This window comes from Mauremys reevesii, linkage group 8 (genome assembly GCF_016161935.1).
Source record: "Mauremys reevesii isolate NIE-2019 linkage group 8, ASM1616193v1, whole genome shotgun sequence".
Lineage (NCBI taxonomy): Eukaryota > Metazoa > Chordata > Testudines > Geoemydidae > Mauremys > Mauremys reevesii.
In genome coordinates this window covers 54,534,556-54,560,416 of record NC_052630.1, presented here as the reverse complement: position 1 = coordinate 54,560,416, position 25,861 = coordinate 54,534,556, and the positions used below count along the sequence as shown (strand labels likewise).

The 25,861-nt window shown below is 46.3% G+C and overlaps 2 protein-coding genes across 5 annotated transcripts in view; both read right to left on the bottom strand.

The window, feature by feature from the left end:
* DHX9 (DExH-box helicase 9) overlaps window positions 1–6,331 on the bottom strand; it is a 41,836-nt gene extending 35,505 nt beyond the window's left edge. Inside the window, 5 exon segments of the mRNA XM_039484460.1 lie at window positions 928–1,076; window positions 1,558–1,670; window positions 1,935–2,052; window positions 4,937–5,077; window positions 6,075–6,331. Of these exon segments, the coding sequence (XP_039340394.1) occupies window positions 928–1,076; window positions 1,558–1,670; window positions 1,935–2,052; window positions 4,937–5,077; window positions 6,075–6,185 (632 nt within the window). The 5' untranslated portion in view covers window positions 6,186–6,331.
* A 7,126-nt stretch (window positions 6,332–13,457) lies between these two features.
* LOC120370787 lies at window positions 13,458–21,399 on the bottom strand. Of its 4 annotated transcripts, none has more exons than XM_039485987.1 (2): window positions 19,832–21,399; window positions 13,458–17,471 (listed from the first exon to the last, which is right to left on the bottom strand). In XM_039485987.1, exon 2 carries the CDS (start codon window positions 15,895–15,897, stop codon window positions 14,200–14,202), a length of 1,698 nt encoding a protein of 565 aa, XP_039341921.1. In that variant the 5' UTR covers window positions 15,898–17,471; window positions 19,832–21,399; the 3' UTR covers window positions 13,458–14,199. The 4 variants fall into 4 exon arrangements, with proteins under 4 accessions (XP_039341921.1, XP_039341922.1, XP_039341923.1 ...); XM_039485988.1 differs by having other exon boundaries at window positions 13,458–17,597; window positions 20,807–21,399; XM_039485989.1 differs by having other exon boundaries at window positions 13,458–17,486; window positions 20,807–21,399.
* Between the last annotated feature and the right edge of the window lie 4,462 nt (window positions 21,400–25,861).

The following is a 25,861-nucleotide window of genomic DNA, read 5'->3' as shown; positions in this document are numbered from 1 at the left end:
AAGGAGGAGAAGTGGGGGGGGGAAAAAAATTAAAACATGTCCCAAGTTTGGATGAAAACTCAAAATTGTGAATTTTTCCACAGAATGGTAAGAATTCCATTTCAGAAGAAATGAAATAGAATTTTTCAACTTGCTAGCTCACTCCCCAGGGAGCCAAGCAGCCTGGGACCCTGACCGGTTGGCAGAAAACCAGGTTGGCCAGACTTCCTGGTTTCTGCCAAAACTTTTCAATGCTATCACAACACATTCCCACAGAACACTGATTCCACTGAATCAGCATATTCCAATGGAAATTTTCAACCAGCTCTAGCGTAACAATTGTTAAGTCTCCATTAGATACATTCCCTGCTTAACCTAATTTAAGCATTATACATCAAATTAATGTTTCCTTAATGCATTTTATAGTGAGTAGCACAAATGATTATTTACTGCTGGGATAATTGCCTAGCAATCAAACTGAGACCTCCCAGTTACCCAGATCATAGCAATATTACCACTATAAAATGCAAAACAAAAGGCATTTCTTTAAGCAAGCGCCAAAATCATCAGGCAAAGATTTCTCCACGGTGTCATCCACATCCCAATGTCAAGGATCTCTTCCCCCTCCCTCCCAAGGACCAGAACCACAGTCACCATTCTTCTAACACACTGGATAGGACACTGCAAAGCCAAAGGCATTTTTTAAAATCAACTGAGAAAGGAAAAAAGGAGCTGCTGAAGATTAACATGAGGCACAATCCCCTCTTTCCAGGGACTACTGCTCATTGCCTTTTTTTAAAGAGCTACTGACTAAGGAACAAAGCTTTCCCACATAGGGCTGCAGAGTACTACAAACTAGATCAATAGGCTGGCTCCCAGAAAGGATTCCTCTTGCCCACAAATGTTTCTAACCCTCGTTACAGAAGGATATGAGTGAAACTAGCAAACCTGTTGTGATCAGGCCCCACTTGAGTGTATTTATATTCTCCCTGGACCTTCTCCTTTTGGAAAAACTGGTTCAGACGCGCCTTAGCATTCTCCAAGGTCCAATTTCCATGAAGACCAGCATTTAAGTCCACTTCTTCTGACTCCAAGGTCTAATATTGAAAACAATTTAAATTTACTGGCTTTAACTGTAAAGTTTTGTTATAAGTATGTTTAAAACAAAATATAAAAGTTGAATTTCCCAAGTAATTGGTCAGCGTGCCACAGAAGAGTCAGGAATTTTCACAAGAAATCTAAGTGTCTTTACGGCCTCAAGACTATTTCCGCAGACTGCCATAGCAAAGAGTCTGTATAAACAATAATAATGTTGATACGAGGACAATCTGACCATCAGTGTACCCAGAATTATTCTGTTACTAATTTAAGATAGTAAATTATTTACAGTGGTTAGCAATGTGTTGGATGTTAACAGTAACCAGCTAGTTTCTTCACTGATAGATCTTCTGCCAGTTAAAAAGTTACAAAATACTGAACTCAAAAATTACAAGCCTGGCTGCAAACTCTAATCAATCATTAAAAGGTGTGGAAAACACTTGTTTCAGAGCTAAAGTAGAATTAGATAGGTTAACTTACAGCCTGTGCCTCCTGCTCCTCCTTCCTTGAATAGTAATCCTTCAGATTGGCTCCACGGTCCCACTGAGCCCCACCATAGCCAGAGCTTCCAACTCCAGGAGCCGGACCACCACCTAATGGCGGAAAAAAAAAGTTAACCCCTCTCCTAACAATTGTGAGATGCAGAGAAGTCAGGTGCTCTGAAGAGGAAAGAAAAATCTGAACTGTTCCCAGCCATGCCTCAGAAATGCTCAATTACTTTTAGTTATTTTCTTTATGAAGAAACACACATAGGAGACATTGATACTATAAGGTAAAAAATATTCCACGTGTACGTGTGTGTGTGTATATATCTATATATAAATATAATGAAAAAGTTACAGATATTCAAGTCTTACCTGTTTCACTCTTCAGTGCCAAATGTGGAGGAAGAGGTCCGCCCAGAGTAGAAACACGTTCACCAGCATCTCCCCGTGCTTCAGGCACTATTCCATCCGGAGCATCAGCAGCTCCTGCCTGGGGAAGGGAAACAGCCCATGAATGGCAATGCCACCAACTTCATATAAAATGACAGAACTTTTCACTCAACACTCATGTCAGAAAAGTTGTCATACAACTTAAAGATATGCTCACTATATAACATTGTTGTCAGAAGCTTCCATTTAAAACATTAAAAAGCTTGACTGCTGAGCATTTAAACTTTGTCAGGTGTCCTACTAAAACTCACAATTTAACATTCCTAGTTGCTTCAAGCGACAGGAAAAATGTGTGTTTATGGCCCATGGCTTATATCCATGATAAACAGGATACACTGAATGCACTGTATAATTACACATAAAAAGAACATTATTAATATTGCAAAAGTCAAGCACTCAAAAGTTAAGCAGTTAGCTAGACAACCTTAATTCAGCCCCATTATACATATGCATTATGATAGTCTAATTACACAATCACATATAGTTTTCCAACAGGATCTCAGCCCATTCAGCTAGCAGAAAGGATCTGCTCTAGGAATGTTGTGTAGTGAAGGAGATTTGTCCCTAAAACACCATTCTTCATTTGCTGTAAAAGTTGGAAAATGAGTACCTATTGCGGGTTCCAGGACACAGCGGGCCTAAGCCCACCAGTAGCTAAAGGCCTTCCCCCCGGCTAGGGGGGAGGAGGACTGTGAACCTAGGCCACAACTGAATACTGGGGACAACAAATGAAAAAAACAGAGATAGGAGTGAAAAATCAGGGAACTGGAAGGGGACACCGAGCAGAGAATCCCTGACCGCACCCATGACTGCTCAAAGACATCCAAGGAGTCAATGGACACTGCCCAGGGGAAAACTGCTCAGAGACATGACTGCACTAGGGATCAGAAGTAGGCCCACAGTTGCAAAGCAACCCCCTGCAAGCCCCCTCCTGTGGTCAATTTCCTCTTCTGACCATCTTGACCAGTACCATTACAAGGTGCACAGTGAATGAAGTAGAGGACTGAAGGAAGATAAAGTATAGTCTCATGGTTAGTGCAAGTGAATGCTGCCTGGAGAAACAGATTCTAGCCTTGCCTATACCACAGAGTACCTACATGATGCTAAGCAAGTTACTTAAACCACACTTTTCACAGGTGGTCATTAACTGAATGTTCCTCAATTTCTGAGTGCCTGACTTGAGACCCAGGATCTGATTTGTAGAAGTACTGAAGTCAATGGAAGCCTGTTTTATAATGCTAAATATTCTGAAAAGACAGGTCCCAGGGGCCTCAAAATGGGCACTCAAGATTAATAACTACTCTTGACCCTACTCTCTCTGTGCCACAATTCTCCATCTGTAAAATAGGGATAAGATGACCCTCTCATCTCACAGAGGTTTCTCAGGTGCTGCCAACCCTGCCTATAATAAATCAGGGCTTGAAAATTCACTCACCAGTAGTAAGCAGGAAGCTTTTCCTGATGAATAGGATGATCAAAGCTACAAATTTCTTCTGATCATAAACTTCCATTAAAAATAATCTTCACAACTATGGGGTCTAGACTCTAACCAGGCAAAAATGATACATAACTGTTTGCCTGGGTCTACAGATTGCTCCAATGCCTCAGCAAAGCTATGAGCAACAGACCAAAAGACAAGATTACCATCAATTTACAGCTGATATTCAGTGTCCTATGGCAGACACATACAGTACTTGACACTCTTACATCACAACCGCTTGACCAAACTATGACCAGTGCCAGAGGTATCCAAAGGGAAAGACAGCCTAAAAGCAGCAGAAAGCCACTGCTTCACAGGAAAAGGGCAATATGGCAGAGGACCGTAACCCATTACTGGTTTCATGACACAACGATGAAAAATAGCTTATAAAACTATTAGAGCAGTCATAAGAGACTAGCTCCTGCAATCTCCTCCAGTATATACTCCTAGGGGAATTCTGCACAAAAAGTTAAAAATTCTGCATATTTTATTTGTCAAAACACCACAATATAATCACACCAGTTTAAATTATTTGTGGTCATTTATTTCAAAATACCTGTCAGCAAGAACGTCTGTAACAATACAGACAACAAAAAAAGATTCAAGAAATGTTTTTTGACAAACAGATTCCTTACTAGGCATATTAATACAGAACTCTGAGTAATAATTCATTTAAACTACAATACAGAACTGAACTGAACTGAATTTCCCACATCCCTCAGAAGCAATACAAAGACTTTGGGGAGTCAGAGGTAACAGAGGAGCTGAGGGAAAGAAGTAAATTTCTGGGAAGGAGCCTGGGTGTGAATTTGGAGGGTGGTTGGGTATGGGTGGGAAAAGTATGGAACAGGGGTTTGGGGAGAAGAGAAGCGATCGTTAAGGAGCTTCTCCCGTGGAGACCCTGGAGGACCCCTAGCCTTTCCCATTCAGTCAGGCACATCTGCCTCTCTCCCCATGTATTCCTGCAACTCCATGTGTCCCTCCACCCCTACTCAGACACCCACTCCCCCCCATCCCCATGTGGTCCTGCACCCCTCCCTCTGTCCTCATGTGTGTCTGTGCCCCCAACCAGCCAACCCCACCCCCATCACCATGTTGCCCTGTGCCTCCTCTCTCATTCAGCCCCTGCCCCAGTCTGTCCTCCCTCACTAGCCCTTATGAGCCCCCATCTGACACCCCCCCCCCAGCAGCCCCATGCTATCTGTCTCTCCAACAGCCCCTGTTCCTGGGTCTTCTACCTTGCCTCAGGCTGAGGTAGAAAGCCTGGGTCTTCTACCTCACCTTAGGCTTTCCTCTTCCAGGAGGAGTGGCTCTGACATTTAGATCCAGAGATCCCAGATTCAATCTGTGCTGCTAGCAACCTACCTAGCAGCACATTACAAGTTACCACCTGAGAGAATCAAACCTGCTCTCCTACATGACTGACAGGGACAAAGACACTTACCCCTAAAGCTGGAATTTCTTCACTCTTGATTTCATTCAACCGAACTAAGTAATTAAGGAAGTCCCTAGCAGCATTGCTCTGTGCATCTTTCTTGTTTGTGGAATTGCCCATTCCAGTGTAGTTAAAACCTTCCACCCGAACCTGCAACCGACAAAAAACTGACCCTCAGGTAAATGTTTACAACATAAAAATCTCACCATGTGAACACCCAACCAATTCCAATGGACTCTCAGCTGTTTCTGTTCACTCCTGGCTCCCCTGCTAGCTGAGCATCTTCCCCAGAGCTGATATCATAGAATCTCAGGGTTGGAAGGGACCTCAGGAGGCCATCTAGTCCAACCCCCTGCTCAAAGCAGGACCAATCCCCAACTAAATCATCCCAGCCAGGGCTTTGTCAAGCCTGACCTTAAAAATGATAAATGGGACTTAACTTTTTAAGTACTAGCAGCTTTTAGCTATGCCAAAGGCTGTGCACATACCCCACACCCCTTCACCATTATTTCTTTTCTGCCTCTGGGGGCAGCAAGTCATTCAGAATGTCAACATTTTTATTGGGACAACAGCTGGGCTGAAATGGGGTTTGTTATGCTGGGACGTGTCACTGGTTGCCTCAACCAGTTCTTTGCTCTATAGATAAACTGAGCATAGAGTCTGGTTTTGCTCAGCCAACAAACGTGAAGTGGCAGAAGCTGGCTAATTACACTAATAAGGCCACTCATGGTAATTAGTGAATTTTCCAAGGTGGTGACACAATACATGAAAGGGCTGGGCCTGCAAGCAGAGCGACCCAGGCACCGCTCCCACTTTTAGGGTGAGAAGAGGAAAAGGATGAGGTAGCAAAATGGCCCTAGAGCCAATGCTCCTTTCCTGGCCGTGGGGAAGCCAGGCGGGAGCCCTGAGCGGGGGGCTGCAGGGAGCGGGAGCCCATGGCCGGGCGGTGCTGGCAGCATCCTTGACTGGCCCCTTAACGTCAACCTGCGCAGCTACGCTCCAGGCCCGGCCCGGCCCGGCCCTGCCCTGGGCGGTTACACCCCGCGCCTGCGGCTGCCGGGCCGGTGTGTGGAGACGAGCCGCGCAGAACAGGCGCCGGGACCGCTCCGACGCCGCGGTGAGGGGCCCGCCGCGCCCAGGTCCGCACCTCGCACATGAACTTCTGCCGGTTCTTGTTGCCCACGGCGCGGATCTCGTAGGTCGGCGTCACCTTCCTCTTGCCGCACCAGGCGTACAGGAAGTTCTTCACGTCCCCCATAGCGCGGGCTCTGCGGGGACAGCGCGACCGTTAGCACCGCTGGGTCACAGCAGGGGAGGGGTCAAGAGCCGCGCGCCTCTCCAGCAACTGGGGGTAATGGCGGGGGGAGAGCGCAGCTCCGGCCCAACAACAGCGCATGCGCACAAACAACACGCACGCAACAGCACCACGCGCGCTATCAGGACCCTCTTCTTGACCCAGCCCCGCCCCTCCCCCTACAGCGCATGCGCACGCACCCGTAGACTCAGCCTCTACCCGGTTTCGTCTGGGCAGGTGCTGTGCGGGGGGGTGAAGCACCTCGCTCGTCGAGCGCCACAAAATGGTGGTTGTGGAGCGCATGCGCATAAGGAGTATGAACAAAGGCCACCACGGCTGAATGCAGGGAGCCGCCCCCCCCCCCAGCGTAGGGGATGGTGACAGAGGGGCCGCAGGGCTCCCAGTTCGGGGCCCCTCAGGCCTGGCCGCTCTCAGCCTGTGGGGGAGCCTAGACTCCCGCTGCTGCAGCGCACGGCCAAGGCGCCCTAGCCCCGCACTGCAGCTGCACGCCCCGGAGCGGCTCCTGCCCGGAAGGGCGCGGAGCCCGAGCCCCTCCACCCCCCGCTGCTGCTGTACTGGGGCGGGGGCTCCTGGCGGCTCACACGGATCCCTCTGGTTTTGCATTGGACACGAGCCCGACCCTACGGGCAGCCCCGGGCTGGCGGGAGCGCTCGGGCCCTGCTGCTCCTGGGACAGCCGGAGTTACACAGCGGATGGGAGCTGCTTAAAACTCGTGGGTTGGGTTTGGGGGCGCTTATTTCACTTCCGTGAGCAGGTCACATTGAATAAAAGCTGCCTTTGTTGCTGTTCCTGCACACAGCGGGATTGGAGCTTACGGGCAATGTGCTGAGACCTCCTCAGAGTCTTCCTGCAAAGCCTAGGAAAACGAGATTGTTTTGGGGGAGGGAGTAGAAGTTTCCATATAAAATGCAAGCTGTATTAAAATTAAACTGTAAAAAACAAAGCAACTTTCAGACTTCCTTTATACATTTAAAAAAAAAGGGGGGGGGGAGCCCAGTTATTAAAAAAAAGGAAAGGTCACTGTGAAAATGCATGAGATGAAAAATGAGGTGTTAAAGCTTTCTGCAGTTACCGGGCTAGGACTGCCAAACTCAGACAATAGGAAGAAGGGGAGGCATTTTAGAAGCAGGAGAGAAATTATAACAGTCTTACTGAAACACAGAATAAATTTTTCATCACACATGGGTGTTGATGAAGATTCTGCTGCTGGGGGAGTGGTGTAGGCTGGAATGGTGTAAAGCAGTGGCTTTCAAACTTTTGTACTGGTGACCCCTTTCACATAGCAAGCCTCTGAGTGTGACCCTCCCTTATAAATTAAAAACATTTTTAAATATATTTAACACCATTATAAATGCTGGATACAAAGTGGGATTTGGGGTGGAGGTTGACAGCTTGTGACCCCCCTCCCCCCGTGTAATAACCTCATGACCCTGAGGGGTCCCAACCCCCAGTTTGAGAACCCCTGGTGTAAAGGTTCTGCTGCAAATAGGGTGACCAGATGTCCTGATTTGGGGCTTTTTCTTATATAGGTGCCTATTACCCCCAACCTCTGTCCTGATTTTTCACATTTGCTATCTGGTCAGCCTAGCTGCAACGTTGACTATGGCTACACTTAAACTTCAAAGCGCTGCTGCGGCAGCGCTTTGAAGCGCTAAGTGTAGTCAAAGCGCCAGCGCTGGGAGAAAACTCTCCCAGCGCTGTCCGTACTCCACTTCCCTGTGGGGAATAACGGACAGCGCTGGGGCTTTGACTACACTGGCGCTTTGTAGCGCCGCAATTTGCAGCGCTGCAGAGGGTGTGTTTTCACACCCTGCTGCAGCGCTGCAAATTTGTAAGTGTAGCCAAGCCCTGAGTTTCAATATAGAATCTCAGCCAAAGCAGGGTTTGAGTATAACCAGGGCACCTTACAAAACTGGGCTTGCTTAAACTAAAATTTCTTGTAACCTTTCACAGGTGGAGAAAGTCCTACACTGAGATGCAGTAAGAACTCAATCCTGCAAGTTAAGCAATCTAGCCCTGATCCATCAAAGCACTGATCCACATACTTAACTTTAGGCAAGTGAGTAGGACCATTGAAGTCACTAAGATATTCACTCCCTTAAAGTGAAGTATATGCTTAAGTGCTTTGCTGGATTCGGGCCAGAGTGTTCAGTCCCTCCGTGGGGGGAACAGAAGGAAAACCAAAGTTGGTAGAACAGTGCTTTATTGGAATATATAAAATTTGTAACCTCATCCTGTAGAACAGGGGTTCTCAAAGTGGGGGTCGGGACCCCCTCAGGAGGTCATGAGGTTATTATGGGGGGGAGGGAGAGGTCACAAGCTGTCAGCCCCCACCCCCAAACCCTGCTTTGCCTCCAGCATTTATAATGGTGTTAAATATATATAAAAATGTTTTTAATTTCGGGGGGGGGGGAGCACACAGAGGCTTGCTGTGTGAAAGGGGGCACCAGTACAAAAGTTAGAAAACCACTGCTGTAGAATGTCCTTTTAAATCAATGGACTGCATGTAACCATGCTGGTTAAGCACATTAGCTGGAAGTTTCAGCCTCTCTAAGCAAGAAAAATGCAGTACTTTAGCTATATGTGGTGTTATTATAGCAGTGTTGGTCCCAGGCTGTTAGAGAGAGAAGGTGGGGGAGGTGATATCGTTTATTGGACCAACTTGTGCTGTTGAGAAAGACAAACTTTCAAGCTTACACAGAGCTTTTCTTCAGATCTGGGAAACATACTCAGTGTCACAGATTTGTTCCACCTTGTATTTAGCTGTGACACTCAGAGTAAGTTTGTCTCTCCTTGCTTAATGAGGCTGAAACTTCCAGCTAATGTAGTTAACCAGCATGGTTACATGTTCCATTGAGTTGAAAAGACAGTCCACAGTATGCGGTTACACATTTTAAATACCTCACCCACCTTGTCTTTAGTTAGACATTTTAGAAAACCAAACAAAAGCAAGAACATCCAAATCCTTGGGATTAAAGAGAGGGCAGGAAGCCAGTGTTGATCAGGGGGAAAACTATGCTAAAGTGAACAATTGATGGAAACCACTTTTGACCCATTGCTAGCTGAGAAGAAAAAATACAGTCCTAGCTATAGAATTTCTGGCTCTGCTTCAGATACTGTAAGAGAGACAAGGTGGGTAAGGCAATATCTTTTATTGGGCCAACTTTTGTTGGTGAGAGACAAGCTTTTGAGCCACAGAATTCTTCTTCAGGACTGGGAAAGGAACTCCCAGCCTCACAGCAAAATGCAAGATGGGTAGATTGTTTAGCAGAAGTAGCTAGTATATACTGTAAGGGACCATTCAAGGTAGAGTGACCTGTTAACACCTCTGCTGCAGTCAGAGGACAAAAAGAAGGTTACTGGGTTACAGATTGTTATAATAAATTCTATGTCTGTGTTCAGTCCATGAACTTTGGTGTCTAGCAGAGTAATGAATTTAAGCTCCAAGGCTCATCTTTTGAAAGTGTTCTGCAGTTTTTCTTTGAGGATGAGGACTGTGAAAAGTGTTCACCCAGAGGTGCTAGGTTGTTTTTGTCTTTCATCGTTTTCCTGTGAGTTCATTTGAGAGCATAGTGATTGTCTGTTTTCACCCACATAGTTGTTGTTGGGGCATTTAGTGCACTGGATGGAGGTATACCACATGTTATGTAGGCATCTGTAGGACCGATGGATCTTCAAAGTCGTGTTGTGGGTGGTGTTGATCATTGTAGCAGTAGAGATGCATCAGCAGGTTTAGCATCTGTTGTTCTGGCAGGGTCTTGTGCTGCTTTTATTTGGTGTGTCCTGGTCTGTGGGGAGCTTGCGAGAGTCAAGGAAATTCATGTATGCAGATGACATTGCCCAAGCTGTTCAGCATACAAGCCTTCATATCAGTAGCTGCAGCCTAACCCAAGATCTTAGCACAATGGCTGATTATTTCCACCACTGGAAATTTAGGGCTAACCCAAAACCCCCGCAGGGTAACCACTTTCCATCTCAACAATAAAATGGCTAATACCCAATTTGATGTGCAGTTCTGAGGTGAGAGCATCAGCCAGGAGGCTAACCCAAAGTATCTTGGCATTACACTGGATCGGAGTTTAACCTTTCGACAACACCTTGAGAACACCCGCACTAAGGCTAGGTCCTGTGTTATACCTTTCAGATGGGCTGGAACATCATGAGGCTCTAATCCATGGACTCTATGAACCACAACAATTGCCTTAGTATATTCTGCAGCTGAATATTGTGCGCCAGTGTGTTCACACATCAGTCATACTAAACTCCTTGACACTCAATCCAGCTGTTCCACAAGCTCTGGGTGTGCTCCCTGTCCCCTTCCTGGTTCCCGCCGGAAGCAAGCTGCCAGGGGCATCTGACCCCCAGGAAGCGGAGTCCAGCTGTCCCGGCATCTCAGCTCTGCTCCTTGCCAGGAGCCCAGCAGCCTTAACAATTTCACGGCTCTGGTTCTCAGTGGGAAGTGGGGGTGAGGGAAGCTGCCCCGGGTTTCTTGCTTCAGCTGGGACCTGGTGGGCAGCTGTACTCCAGAGGCCCACTTTTCTTGTCAATTTCATGGCTCCAGTAGTGAAATTGACAAGAATGACAGCCAACAGCCACTGTCAGTGTCTACACAGACACTGCATCGCCATAGCCCCACTCTCATGGAGGTGGGTTTATTATGTTGGCATAGCAGGGAGTTACATTGGCAGGAGGAGCATTTCAATGTGTACATCACTTTGAACTCTACTGCCCTGCCCTCAGGTGACCAACCGTCAGACCTGCCCTTTAAATTCTCTGGGAATTTTGAAATTCCCCTTCCTGTTTGCTCAGCAAGGTGTGTAGTGCTCTCAGTGCATCTTTCCAGGTGACCATACCTCCACGTGCCAGGCAATCCCCAGTATGGAGCAATGGCGAGGTGCTGGACCTCATCAGTGTTTGGGGGGAGGAAGCTGTCCATTCCCAGCTGTGCTCCAGCCATAGGAATTATGATACCTACGAGCAGATATCAAGGACTATGATAGAAAGGGGCCATGACCAGGATGCAGTGCAGTACAGGGTTAAAGTGAAGGAGCTGCGGCATGCCTACCACAAAGCACAGGAGGCAAACCGCCGCTCCGGTGCTGTGCCCACAACCTGCCGGTTCTATAAAGAGCTGGACGAGATACTTGGGGGCAACCCCACCTCCACTCTGAAGACCATCACGGACACTTCAGAGGCTGTGGCAGCCCAGAGTTCAACAAGGAAAGTGGGAGCGAGGGTGCTGAGGAGGAGGAGAGTCAGAGAATGGCCCAGCATCCCTAGATGCATGCAGCCAGGAGTTGTTTTCAAGCCAGGAGGAAGGTAGTCAGTCACAGCAGACGGTGCTTGTGGAAGAACAAACAGCAGCAGAGGTGCCCGGTAAGCGGCTTTTATTTTGGGGAGGTAGTTCAGTGCAGGCTCTTGGGCTGAGGGGGGTTGCAGAAAGAAGGGCTAGGGCTGCATGCATGCCTAGATGCAGAATAGGGCGTTGATATGCTCTCTCACATGGCGGTAATCGGCCTCAGTGATCTCATCGAAGATCTCATGCAGAAGCTGGGCAAGCCGCTTGCACAGGTTCCTTGGCAGAGCTACTGTGCTCCTTGTCCCACTAAGGCTAACATGTACGTACCACCAATGCCAGGTTTACAATGGCGCCAGTGGCCCCATGGAGCTGGGCCCATGCTCAGAAGGGGCCCTGGCCTGCTCCGCTTACACTGCCCCTGAGGCGTCGCTGACTCCCCCTGCCCACCACTTGCTCCTCTCGGCCTGCCCGCTGGCTGGCCGACACCTCCTCTACATCTCCTGGCCCCACCCCCTGCTCCTCCCAGCCCCCTGGCAGACCCCAGTACATCTCCAGCTCTGGACAGTCTCTGCTTCTCACCACTTGTGAAGCCCCACCTGTCTCCCTGGCGCTGAGCTGTCTGGGACTGATGCAGAAGCCTGGCCAGTCTCAGCCAGGTGTGTGTAGGGGAAATAGAGTGGAGGGCTTGGCTGGGCCCCTCCAGGCAAGTGCATCTTGAGGGAGCCCAGCCAGGGCAAGTCCTGGCCTGGCTGATCGTGCCACTCCCAAGGGGCCAGAGTGATTACCAGCCCTGGGACCAACCCTTGCTTCCCAGGTCACCCTCAGGAGCGAGATATCTTCCAGGATGAACTCATGCTGTGGAAAATGTGGGGACAGAGTTCAGTATAGGGGCCCCCTGCAGCCGTTAGCTCTCCCTAAGGCACAGAACCCTAGACGACAGTACAGCACTGAAACAATCAGTCCCCCTCGCCCCTGTGCGTACTCACCATTTCAGGGCTCTTATGGGTTATGTGCGCTCACTTTGGGACGGGCACTTTCTGCTATTGTGTGCACTGTGCTGGTCTTCAAGTTCGGCCGAATTATTGCTCTGTCTAGTGTTAACAACACTGCCTCTGTTAAATGTTGCATTTTGCCTTTACAGATGCAACCTTGAGCTGCCTGCCGTCCTTGTTATCAATGGCCAAAAGGCTACAAAGAATCAGGAAGCGTCCACAAAGAAGCAAGGAGGATCTTCTGCATGAAGTCATACAGCAGTCCCTTACTGAAAATAAAGAAGTACAGGAGTGGTGCGAAACTGAAAGGAGGCTCTGCCAGGAGAATGCAGATTGCTGGCACCAAAGCACGGAGTGGCTCCTAAGCATTACGGAGCACCAAGTGAACTCGATGCAGGCTCTCATAGCACTCCAGACAGCAGATATGCACCCACCCCACCCTGCAGCCCTTGTCCCAAACTCTTTCCTTGTGCCCCCATGTCACCGCCAACCCACTTTCCTCAACCTCTGGTTTCTTATAGCCACCAGCTGTCTCCAACACCTTTAGCTTCACTGCCCAGCCCTGCAAACTACGACCTTTACCCACTTCACTCAACCCCCATTACCATGCATTTAAGCCAGCCTGAAGTGCAGCACTCATTGCACAGCACTCCAGACAGGAATGCTGAGTATAACAACAGGACACAACACAAATCTGTGATTGTCCCATTCCTCACCCTGCCCCCTTCCTTCCTCCCACACAGCACAGATGTGTCATGCCATATGTGTTTCTCCAGCAGTTGGGTTTCTTTTCAAGACATGAATTTTTTGGCTTTGCAAACATTCTTTATTGCATTAAGTAAAAGATAGCATAGCCCAGGAAAGCAACAGGACCTGCAAGTCAGTGCATCATACTGTTGTGGAAAAATTGACCACACCTTTGAATTTAGAATCAGGCAGCCTGAGGCACTTTATTAGAGTACAAGCATGCATGCAGGGAGAGAGGTAGCGTATTCCCCTATAAGGGTTAAGCTCCCCTCTGCCTGTTTCAATTCTTATCACACTTATATAGGTTAAAACCGCAAATTAGCATTTTCTTAAAATTCCCTTATTTGGGAGTAACACTTATAACATAAGCAAGCTACTGCAATCTTCTTCCATATATGGTTTTTCCTTTCATTGTTTCTGGGCAGTTTTCGTTGGTGGTCTGCCAGTCTTAAGACCCCTTCTCTGCGGTTACTTATGCCAGCTAAAATTCATACAGAAAGCAAAAACAAGCTGAACACTCCTATCTTATTTCCTTCTTTTGGTTCCTCATTTTCCCTGAATGCCCTCTGTACAGATAAACATATTAAAAGCAGAAATGCAAACCTTGGCTTTATATATAACAGTTGTCTAGACTATAGGCCTTTGGGCCTAATACAATAAATGCTGCAAGCAAATAATAACCTAGGCTGGACAGGGGGGGCAAATTTTCCCTATCATTCCCTCCTTTTTGATGCCTATTTTCATAGGCATCAACCCATTTAGACCTGAATATGCATTAGGTCCTGAATGTCTAGGTTAATAACTTCAATTTCCTGAAGGTTCTCTAAAAAATTACTTTCAGCAATGGGGCGTATATTCAGGTTAAGAAGGGAGTCAGGGGGGCAAAGGTCCACATCTATTTCTCTCAATGGAACGAGGGTCACCCGGGGAGAGGGCTTATAAAAAAATGGGTAGTAATAAAACAAAGGATATCTGTGTCTGTACAGAGAGTTGTAACTCTATGAGTTGTTTGAAAGGCATGCAGTTCAGTGTTGTATATGTTTTCAAGGATGTGAATCCGCCCTTGTAGTTGAGAAATGTGTTGAATTTGTGGTAAAAGAGACATTAAAGAGGAAAATCGATCATATACTAGGGCAGTCCAATTAACTGGAATAATAAAAGACAAAGAAAGTTGATATTTTTTTTTTTCCGCCGGCCAATAAATTGCATGCGTGCCAGAGTCAGTAATTAAATTAAAAATTGAATCCCTTAAGTGAAATGAGTTAACTATTATGCAACTATTATTGGCTTGGATAATGGGCTGGGGAGTGAGATTCGTTAAGTTTCCGCTACCTTCCCAACATATGTGCTCATGTATAGTAATAATCTCTCCAGGGCTAAGCTTACGAATACACTGCAATTGGGGTGGTTCTAAAGGCCATAAAGTCCACAAATTACCCAATCCTATCCAAAGATCAGGTCTTATTCCCGTGGCACCGAGCAAAAACCGATTGGGGCCGTGGGGTGGCTTAACTTCCCACACATCTCGGTGGATTACCCAGTCCCACAAGCAACCTCCCCAAGGTCCAGGGAGAATGCGGTAGGTGGGGGCCCAAACACCTTTCACAGGACCATAAGCCTGGAAGGAGCAATATGAGCTTAAGCAATTCCATCCTGAGAATCTCCATGTATGTTTCCATGGCCATAAGTCAGGTGGCACGCCCGAAGTATCTGTAAGGGCAGTGGGCCAAGTTTGGTGCTTGAGGTCTTCTTGAATAGAATTTAATTGGGCATTAAGGAATTCTTGTACCTCTGCACATGCGTGGTCCCACTGCGATGCCTTCCCAGCTTCAGAAACGCTCCGGATCATTTGGCTTAACATGTCGTGGGTGATGACACTAAGGGTGGAGATTAAATGTAGTTCTCCAACCCCGGCCTTGATCCCAGTGATCTGTGCCCCGGTAATAAAACCCGCTGCTTGTTCCAATTGTCCCAATCTATTTTCATGTTGATAGGTCTTATAGACACTCCAAGCGGAGGCAACACTATTTGCCCCCTTCCACAATGCGTTAGGAAGGTCCCTCCTTTTCCTAGACTTATGGATCCAAACACGTTGTAATACTAGTGGGATGGCCGCCCCCCGGGTACAATTAGGATAAATGGTGGCAATTTGAAAATGAGTCAAAAGCAATATAAACCTAATAGTCCCTAATGTGGCATTAAGTATAGTCCATTTAAATCCCTCGGGATCAATAGTTTCCAAAGGTTCATACCACAACTGTTGGGGGTGGACTTGTACACCCTGCTTAGATATGATCTCGTTAACAGTATGTGTAGGGGTAAATTGAACAAGAGTACATATAATATTTTCAGTGAGAGGGAAAGTTTCTTTGCACAAAAATTTGGTTTGCGTGGAACATCGTCTATGGGTGGTTACAGCATCTACTGTCACCTGGGTGATTAGGAAACAAAAGGTACCCTGGGTATTAAGGGTTTGACACAGGCCAGGGAATAACATTGCATCTGTATCCTTTCCCCACTGTTGCATAAAGGAAATGGTTTTTGTGGGTGTGGTATTATAATAAACAGAAACGTTAATAGAATGAACACGTACAGTTCCCAAAGGTTCCCACTCCATTACCCGCTGGTAAAGGTGGCCTTGAGCAAAAAAACTAATTTGGTTAAACAATAAGAAAATAAATTGCTAATAGAAGAGGGCCTAGGCCATGTAAAATCGTCAAAGGTCATGTTGTGTTCTTGGTGGGGGCGGGGATGGAGGGTAGGAACAATTTGTCTTGTTGGGGCTGTTGAAAAGGAAGGATTAGGTTCCGATAACAAGTAGGGAATAGTTTGACATGGGTATGGTACTTGGCCCTTAGTACAATGTGCAGCTTGTGGGATAAATCCTGCCAGCCATTCGGTACCACATTCCCAAGAATATATTCCACATGTTCCCCCCTGCCAGTGGACTATATTGCGTCTTTTATACCAGGGCCAATTCTCTATATCTTTCATGGTCAAAGGTGTAATTCCCTTCCTCACCTCAGCCGACCGCGCTATCCTTTTCTTTACTGGGGCTGGACATGGCTTCGTGGGTGGGGTCGGTTTTGTTTTGTACAAGATCGGTTTGGTCTTTCGTAAGGGGGGACTTAAAGATGTTATAGGGATCGGGGTAACGGGTGCATTAACTTTCCCTGACATCCAAAAAAACATAAGGGTATCATGAAGATTCAAAAGCAATAAAAAACATAGTTACACAAATAAACCAAAGGGACGGCATAAGCCACTTTCGCACCATGGCTGATTCTTTGATTTTTGCTCTTGGATCAGCCATTGCAATGAGTCTCTTAACAGATTGGAAATAAGTCTTTTCCTAGTTCTCCGTTAAAGTCTTTTCCTGAGATTATATCTTGGCTCCTCGTCCTGGGGCTTAGGTGTTAAAGAATTTCCTACTGGATTATAGTCCTTTTTAGTGACTTGATTTTGAACCTTAGGAACGAAGGGTGCCGTAGTGGGATCCAAAGGTGGGGCAACCTTTTTACAGTGAGAGGCCTGGACCCAACGTGGGAATCCCTGGTACTTGACCGCCATGTGAGTAACCAACAGCACCTGGTGAGGGCCCTTCCACCGAGGTTCCAGGGAGGATTTCCGCTGGTGCACCTTAAGGTAGACCCAATCTCCTGGCTGCAACGGGTGGCATGAAGTATCCGCAGGTTCAGGCAGGGTGTCTTTAACAAGTTTCATTTTCAGGTAGTTTTGGCTAGCTTCCGCAAGCTATTCTTCGAGATTTCGTAGTCTTAATTCACTTAGCTGTCCGGCAGTGAGGCGGCAAGGGAGAGGTTACTAGCACAATCACCTTGCTTGCTTGGAGGCTTTATTATGTCCTCAGGTGGAGAGGTTGTTTTCTCAGCAAGATTCAAAGGCTCAGTGGGTCTGTCAGCCGACAAAGGAAAGGTTGCCACATTTTTACCTTGTCCTTCACTCCTGCTGTTTAGAAGGAGCAACAACGCCAGAAGGAAGGATAGACCGATCATCAGTCGGAGAGCCATTACAGTGAGAAACATGGGCAGGTAGTCAGTTCTCGACACTCTACAGCGGTGTTGGCAATTAACAGGATTTGATAAGGGTCTTTCAGAATGAGGCCAGAGTAGTTTCTCACTGGTGGACCTCCATGTAGATTCAGCCTTCTGGTTTCAGCAAGCAGCAGAGCTACTGTATATAAAAAGCCTAACACATTTAATTAGTCTCTGGCAATAATTAAACATTGTGTTATGTATTAAATAAATGTCCATCTAAATCAAAGCCAGCAGGGCGCTGTTGATAGTTGCATTAGGTGCCCTGGTACAAATTGTAGAAAAGCTTAATCAGGCCTTTCAATTGGGAGTGGCCTTCAAAAGGCATTTAACCATACTAGATCTATGAAGTTGCACAACTTGTTATAATTTTTTTTCAGTACATTAAGTTCATAATCACTGTTGCTACTCACAGTTTTACAGCAGTTTTGGCATTTGTCTTATTACAAGAAAATATTTTACTAAAACTAACACATACTTACAATTACAACATTCAAACAAAATTAATCTAAATAATTTTCCTTACTGATTGCAGGCAAAACTGAGGAATTACTTAAATTACTCCCCATATTTCCTGTATTTGTTTTATAGACAGGTCAGGTTTTAATGGTTTTTATCTTTTAACTTCTGTTTTTAAATACATGTTGATTTTTAAATGGAAAACACAATCCATTTTGGCTTTCCCTTGACAACGTAACCGTTGATTGCATAGAGCCACCTTAAGGCTTAGTGTGGGGTACTTACTACAGCTTTTATTTGCTATTTGTTACCAAAACAGATTTAAAATCTTTTACCAAAATTTTATAACACATTACATTACCTTAAGGATTAAATACTAAATTCCAAAATTAACACTAGTTTCTGTTTGTTTGTTTTTACAACCCCAAAACAACACCAATTTATTATAAAACACAGGTTGTACCTACCATACGTGGTTTTAACAAAATTTACTATCTTTTACAGTCAAATGATTTTACTTAAATAACCTCTTGCCTGGATTATTCACAGACACTCCCAAAGGAATGACTGCAAACAAACCAAGATTTTTCTTTTCATAACACCTTCTCTTAATAATTGTATATAGTTTTATTGCTTAATTTCCTCCAATAACTACAGAGTTAAGTTCCAACTTTCCTTCTTTTAACTTCCTCAAACTGCGGTTGCCTGCTTATATGGGCCCGATCCTTTTTTTTTCTTGCTACGTTAGTTCTTTTCATGGGCACAGGCATTGTTTCACTACCAATTTAGCAAGGAGGGTGGGCCTTTTGACTGAACCCCCATTTATCTATTTATATACAGCTATTTACATACCCACATTACATCTTGATGCATTTTATTTAATAACAACATTTTTCTATGTCCGGACTTGATACAATCCTCTTTTGAGGCGATAACAACACCTCAGCACCGGTACATTATAAGAAAGAATAATAGCAGGGCTACAGACAATGGGAAAGGTAAAAAAAACAACAGCATCAACAGCATAGTAAAATTCCCTTCTCGGTCTACTTTGAGAGAGGGTTCTACTACACTTTGGGAAATAGTCTTGCTGGGTTTAGGCAAAATTTCAGCCAGTTGGGCAGCCCCAATGTGCCCAACCTGGTTGGCATGATCAGCTCACAATGCCCACAGGGAGGGAGAGACCTTAACCAGCTGTTCCTGTTGCAACGAGGAAGGGCCGGGGTCGGTCTGCTCCTGTAGAGTATCCTTCTGAAAACCTGTCAGGACCTCATTGTGAGCGGGATCAGACACATCCAGATACACACCATTTGGTGATTACAGAATTTAATTCACAAAACAAATCTTTTTGATATGTCTTACCCTCGGGGCCTGTGGGGGCTGGGCAGCAGCTTCCTATCTACTTCCTAGGACCATAATTTGGGTATATATACGTGGCAGGAGTGCCCTTCTCTGGCATGGGAATCTGCTTAGATTCCCCCATGCCCCCATTATGGATACCGGGCAGACAATTACAACCCAGCTGACAGGCATCCCTAAAGGGCTAAATATAAAACACCTAACAGACATGCTAGCACAGTAGACAAAACACACAATAAAACATACCACATTTACCATGTGCCCTTCCGCCCCTGTCACCATCAGTCAGGGTGTAACTCTTAATTATTTCAGGATTCACTGACACACCTACGGGCTTTTAGCTCCAATTACTGGCAGCTAGTTTTACGGCCCCTCCACTGTCTGCCTATTACTGACGAGAGCCTTGGCCAACCTTATCTCTAGGGCCACTCTGGGGTTACTCACTTCCCAGGGTCCATAGTGGCTTCTACCTCGGAGGGGGTTCTAACCCCAAACCTATAACCAACACAAAACAACCTTCACAACACAAGCATGGCGTTGACAAGGAGTGCACCCCTGAGGTGTACAATCTTGTCAAGGTCAAAACTTCCCTCCAGGGGAAACTGCAGTTTCAAATCATCCCTAGTATACCAATTCCATTTCTCTAAATATTCACACGTCAACGAACCATAATGTACATACATATAAGCAGCAGGCGTGCCTTTAGGTGGGACCGGAATGGCTTTTGACCCTCCGGACCCCATTCTCACTCCAGCTCTTGGTTCTACTCAAGCCAATCACACAAGGAATGCTTATTAGGACTGCCCCGGTTCTATCACCAGTGGCCCACCGACCTGCCCATGGCAGGAACACAAGGGAGCAGGTTCCGAGGCTCGGGATACCGCCTCTGCTAAACCTACAGGGCGAGCGGGTAAGGGGGGCGGGCTAACAGAAAAGCCCGTGGTCTCCGCACGTCTCTCTTCAGCCCTGAGCACCAGCCTTCAAGCCAACGGTGCTGCAGCAGCTTCTGAGCCGACGGTGCAGTTTCCCTGGGGCTTCCCTCCTCTCCGAGAAGGGAAGGGAGCTTATAGCTCCGGGGGGGAAACAAAGGGACCCTGCGGCCTTCGGTGAAGGCAGTGCTCAAAGAGCGGTCACAGGATCATGGGGACGTGGAGGGGTAAAGGGCAACAGGATGGGGAACACACAAGCACCCTGACTGGTTAGCCACTCACCAAGGCCTGCCAGTCGGGGAAGCTTCCACAGTCTCTCTTCAAGCAGGGTTGTGGGGCATCTTCCCACAACTGACAATCACACTGGCCGCATGGCCTTCACACATACAGGCACGTTCCTGGCACAGTCGCCAGGGCGAATACTGCTCTGGTCCCTCCCAACCTGGTGGCTCCGGGACCCCCGAACCCCAAAAAAGGCTATCAGTTCCCTCGGACGAAAAGGAGCGCGGGTCCGAGGCTTGAGCTTGCCGGCACTTCCAAACAACCAACCAACCAACTCCGGACTCGTTACCACGCCGGGATTTACACGGGTCAAACCAACCTCAAGAAAAGGCGTCTGGCCTGCCTGATGTTAAAAGTTCAGATCCAGCTTGTGACTTACCCCAAGCCGGAGCCTACGGATCAGTCCTCCTTCAGACCCCTCTAGAGATTTCAAAAGGTCTCTTACCTGTTAGATGGGCCCGGGGTCTGGAAGGGAACCGCCCGCGGTCCTCCGATCCAGGGATGTCATCTGTGGATCCCGGACGAGCCCCCAAATTGTTGTGGAAAAATTGACCACACCTTTGAATTTAGAATCAGGCAGCCTGAGGCACTTTATTAGAGTACAAGCATGCATGCAGGGAGAGAGGTAGCGTATTCCCCTATAAGGGTTAAGCTCCCCTCTGCCTGTTTCAATTCTTATCACACTTATATAGGTTAAAACCGCAAATTAGCATTTTCTTAAAATTCCCTTATTTGGGAGTAACACTTATAACATAAGCAAGCTACTGCAATCTTCTTCCATATATGGTTTTTCCTTTCATTGTTTCTGGGCAGTTTTCGTTGGTGGTCTGCCAGTCTTAAGACCCTTTCTCTGCGGTTACTTATGCCAGCTAAAATTCATACAGAAAGCAAAAACAAGCTGAACACTCCTATCTTATTTCCTTCTTTTGGTTCCTCATTTTCCCTGAATGCCCTCTGTACAGATAAACATATTAAAAGCAGAAATGCAAACCTTGGCTTTATATATAACAGTTGTCTAGACTATAGGCCTTTGGGCCTAATACAATAAATGCTGCAAGCAAATAATAACCTAGGCTGGACAGGGGGGGCAAATTTTCCCTATCAATACGTAGCAAACACAGATGCCTACTAGCATTGGAACCACTGCACTTCATTCCTGTGCAGGGCACCACACATTACTAGTGGCTCTCATCATAGAATTGCTCCCTCAAGGCATCCCTAATCCTTGCAGCCCTGCGCTGGGCCCCTCTACTAGCCCTGGGTCTCTGGCTGTTCAAATTCAGCCTCCAGCTGCTGAACCTCCGAGTTCCATGCCCGAGTGAAGCTTTCACCCTTCCCTTCACAAATGTTATGGAGGGTACAGCATGCGGCTCTAACCGTGAGGATGTTGCCATCGGCCAGGTCCAGCTTCCCATACAGACAGTGCCAGCCGCCCTTTAAATGGCCAAAAGCACACTCAGTCATTCTGCACTGACTCAGCTGTTGTTGAACTGCTCCTTGCTGCTGTAAAGGCTCCCTGTGTATGGTTTCATGAGCCATGATATTAAGGGGTAGGCAGGGTCTCCACAGATCACAATGGGCATTTTGACTTCCCCTACAGGTGATCTTCTGGTCTGGGAAGAAAGTCCCAGGTTGCAGCTTCCTGAACAGGCTGGGGTTCCGAAAGATGCATGCGTCATGCACCTTTCCAGACCAGCCTGCATTAGTGTCCATAAACACTCACCGTGATCCAAAAGCACCTGGAGAACCATTAAGAAATACCCCTTCTGATTTATGTACTCAGAGGCTAGGTAGTCTTGGAATATGCATCCCATCTATTGCCCCTCTGCAGTTAGGGAAACCCATTTGTGCAAAGCCAGCCACAATGTCATGCACATTGCCTAGAGTCACGGTTCTTCTGAGCTGGATGCGATTAATGACCCTGCAAACTTGCATCAACACGATTCCAATGCCAACTTTCCCACTCCAAACTGGTTCGCGACCGATCGGTAGCTGTCTGGAGTTGCCAGCTTCCAGATTGCAATAGCCACCCGCTTCTCCACCAGCAGGGCAGCTCTCAATCTCGCGCCCTGCGCCCGCAGGGTGGGGGCGAGCTCCTCACACAGTCCCATGAATGTGGCTTTCCTCATCTGAAAGTTCTACAGCCACCTCTCCTCATCCCAGACGTACATCATGATGTGATCCCACCACTGAGTGCTTGTTTCCCCAAGCCCAAAAGCGGAGTTCCACTGTGGTGAGCATGTCCGTGAATGCCACAAGCAATCTCATGTCGTGTGCGTTATGCAAGTTGACATCGGACTCCTCACTGTCACTTTGTAGCTTAAGGAGTAACTTGACTGCAATTCGTGATGTGCTGGTGAGATCCATCAGCATATTCCTCACAAGTTTGGGATCCATTCCTACAGCCCGAAAGGGAACAGAACAAAAATCATTGAAAGATGGCACCAAATGTGAATGGAAGCACAGGGATTGCTGGGATGCAAAGTGATGCATCATGGGGCACTGGGACAGGACCCAGGATGCCCCATGCCCCCCCCTTCCCACAAGCCACAGCACCAGAATGGGAAGAGGTGCTCTGTGGGATAGCTGCTCATAATGCACTGCTTTGAATACCGCTGCAAGTGCTGCAAATGTGGCCATGCCACTGCGCTTGCAGCTGACAGCATGAACCCACGGCAGCGCTTTCCCTGCTGTGGTCTCCGAGGGCTGGTTTAGCTCACAGGGCTCTACATCTGCAAGTGTAGCCATGCCCTAACTTGAAAACCAATTTCAGAGCTAGTACTGTGACTTGCAGCCCCAGAACTAGCCAGTAATAAGTAGAGCTGAGGAAATTTTGGAATTTCCTTCCTGCCAGATGGGATAAAAAGTTGAAATTATTTTGCAGAACAGAAATTAAAGAGAAAAAAAAAGGTGGGAAATGTCAATATGTTTTAATGTAAATGTTTCAGCATTGCTGAAATCATTGTTTCGTTTTGTTTAATGGCTCAAATCAATATTAAGCAGTATTGCTCTATCTGCTGCACACTGTTTTATGGGAGCTGTCGCTCAAGGCCCCCATTGCTTTCTGTGGGCTTGATTCTCTGGAGGATACAGTCTCCCTCAATGCACAGCATAACCAGCTGCCAAGCTGTATGGTGCCTCAGGGAAGAGGTCATCTAACCAGGGAGGAAACAATGAGGGCTCAACCCCCAACTTCCATATGCCAATGTGCTTAAAAAGGAAATGTAGTCTAGTGTGGGGTTTTTAACCATTTGAAAATAAAATGTTTCAGGATAGTTCAATAGAACAAAACTAGTCCAATCTGGGTCAAAAACTTAAAAATAAAAAAATTAAATATTTTTAATGGGGAAAAGTTGAAGCATGGAAAAATTTTGTTTTGGCAGAAACTGCATTTTGTCAGAAAATGCTGATGGAAAATTCCCAACTAGCTCTAGCTATTTAATAAATAAATAAATAAATAAATAAGAAGTGGTGGTGGTGGGGAGGGGGGTGTTGGATATCAAATACTGTTAGTTCAGCTGAGGTTATACTTTAATCCTCAACTGAGCTAAAAGGCTGGTGTGCACACTGTCTCTTTGGAGAGAAACTTCAGGGTTCCTTCCCCACTCTAAACTCTAAGGTACAGATGTGGGGACCTGCATGAAAGACCCCTTAAAGCTTATTTTTACCAGCTAGGTTAAAAACTTTCCCAAGGCACAAACTCAACCTTGGCCTCGAACAGTATGCTGCCACCACCAAGTGAGTTAGACAAAGATTCAGGAAAAGGACCACTTGGCGTTCCTATTTCCCCAAAATATCCCCCCCCAAGCCCTTCACCCCCTTTCCTGGGGAGGCTTGAGAATACTCTACCAACCAAATAGGTAACAAGGTGAGCACAGACCAGACCCTTGGGTTTTAGGGCACTAAAAAAAAAAAAACAACCACACAACAACCACCACCCACCAGACTTTATTATAAAGAAAGAAAAAGTAAAAGAAGCATCTCTGTAAAATCAGGATGGAAGATAACTTTATAGGGCAATCAGATTAAAAAACACAGAGGATTTCCCCTCTAGGTAAAAGTTTAAAGTTACAAAAACAGGGATAAACCTCCCTCTTAGCACAGGGAAAATTCACAAGCTAAAACAAAAGATAATCTAATGCATTTCTTTGCTATTACTTACTATTTCTGCAATACTAGATGCTTAGTCCAGATATGGCTTAGGGAGATACATTTGCCCTGCCCTGGTTCCTTTGCTGACTCTGAGAGAACAAAACAAAGACACAAACAAAAACCTTTCCCCACAAATTTGAAAGTATCTTCTCCCCTTATTGGTCCTTTTGGTCAGGTACCAACCAGGTTATCTGAGCTTCTTAACCCTTTACAAGATAAAGAGGGATTTCATGTTACCCTGAGCTGTATGTTTATGACAATGTGAGTATCTAGTGAGAGGAACTGAACACTGCCTAGACCTCTCTGGGGAGCCCGGTAACTGGGGTTCACTGAATGTTACCTGCAAGGCAAGATTTAGACTGGCAGGGTCTCAAGGAGTTTGCTGGTAAGGCTGGCTGGTGTATCAGAGCTGACACAGCTTAAGCACCAGCAAAGCTCTCTATGGAGGCAGAGGCATCACAGTGGCTTATGGTTCTGGGCACCCTGAGAAGGCATCGCAGAGAAGGGATTCCACAGCCTCCTTTGGAAGCCTCTTCCAGAATTTAACTACCTTTAGAGTTAGATATTAGGGAAAATGTTCTAACCTAAAACTCCCTTGCTGTAGATTTAAGCCTATTAACTTCTTGCCCTACCTTCACTGGACATGGAAAACAATTGATCCCCATCCTCTTTAGAGCAAGTACCACTTACATATTTGAAGACTTAGGTCCTACCTCAGTCTTTCAAGATTAAAAATACCTTGTTTTTTAACCCGGCTATAAGTCAAGTTTATGACACATTTTTATCATTTTTGTTGCTCTCCTCTGGACTCTCTCCAAATTATCCACATCTTTCCTAAATGGTGGTGCTCAGAATTGGACACAGTACTCCAAATGAGGCCCCATCAGTGCCAAATAGAGCAGGACAATTACCTCCCATGTCTTACATATAAAAATTCTGTTAATATATCCCAGAATGATATTAGCCTTTTTCACAACTGCATCACATTCTTGACTCAGTCAATTGATGATCCACTATAACCCCAGATCCTTTACAGTAGTACTGCCTCCTGGCTAGTTACTCATTTTATAGCTGTGCATTTGATTTTTCCTTCCAAAACAAAGTACTTTGCACCTGTCTTTATTGAAGATTTCTTAAAACCACATGAAAACCCAAGAATACTTTCCACTGACTTTCTGAGAGAACAGATAGAAGGTACTAGGATTCATGGCAGTTTGGAAGAGGGTGCAGGTCAAAAAGCAACTGAAAGTGAGTTAAGGCAGACACAATCTTTCCCATACTTGAGTTTTAAAGGAGGAGATTAGATCCTGATCTTGCTGGCATATTTGTGCTTAAGCTTCATTCATGC

Excerpts from the sequence above, each read along its gene's own strand:
- LOC120370787 (XM_039485987.1), bottom strand. The coding sequence starts at position 15,897 with ATGGAGTGGGAACCTTTGGGAACTGTACGTGTTCATTCTATTAACGTT.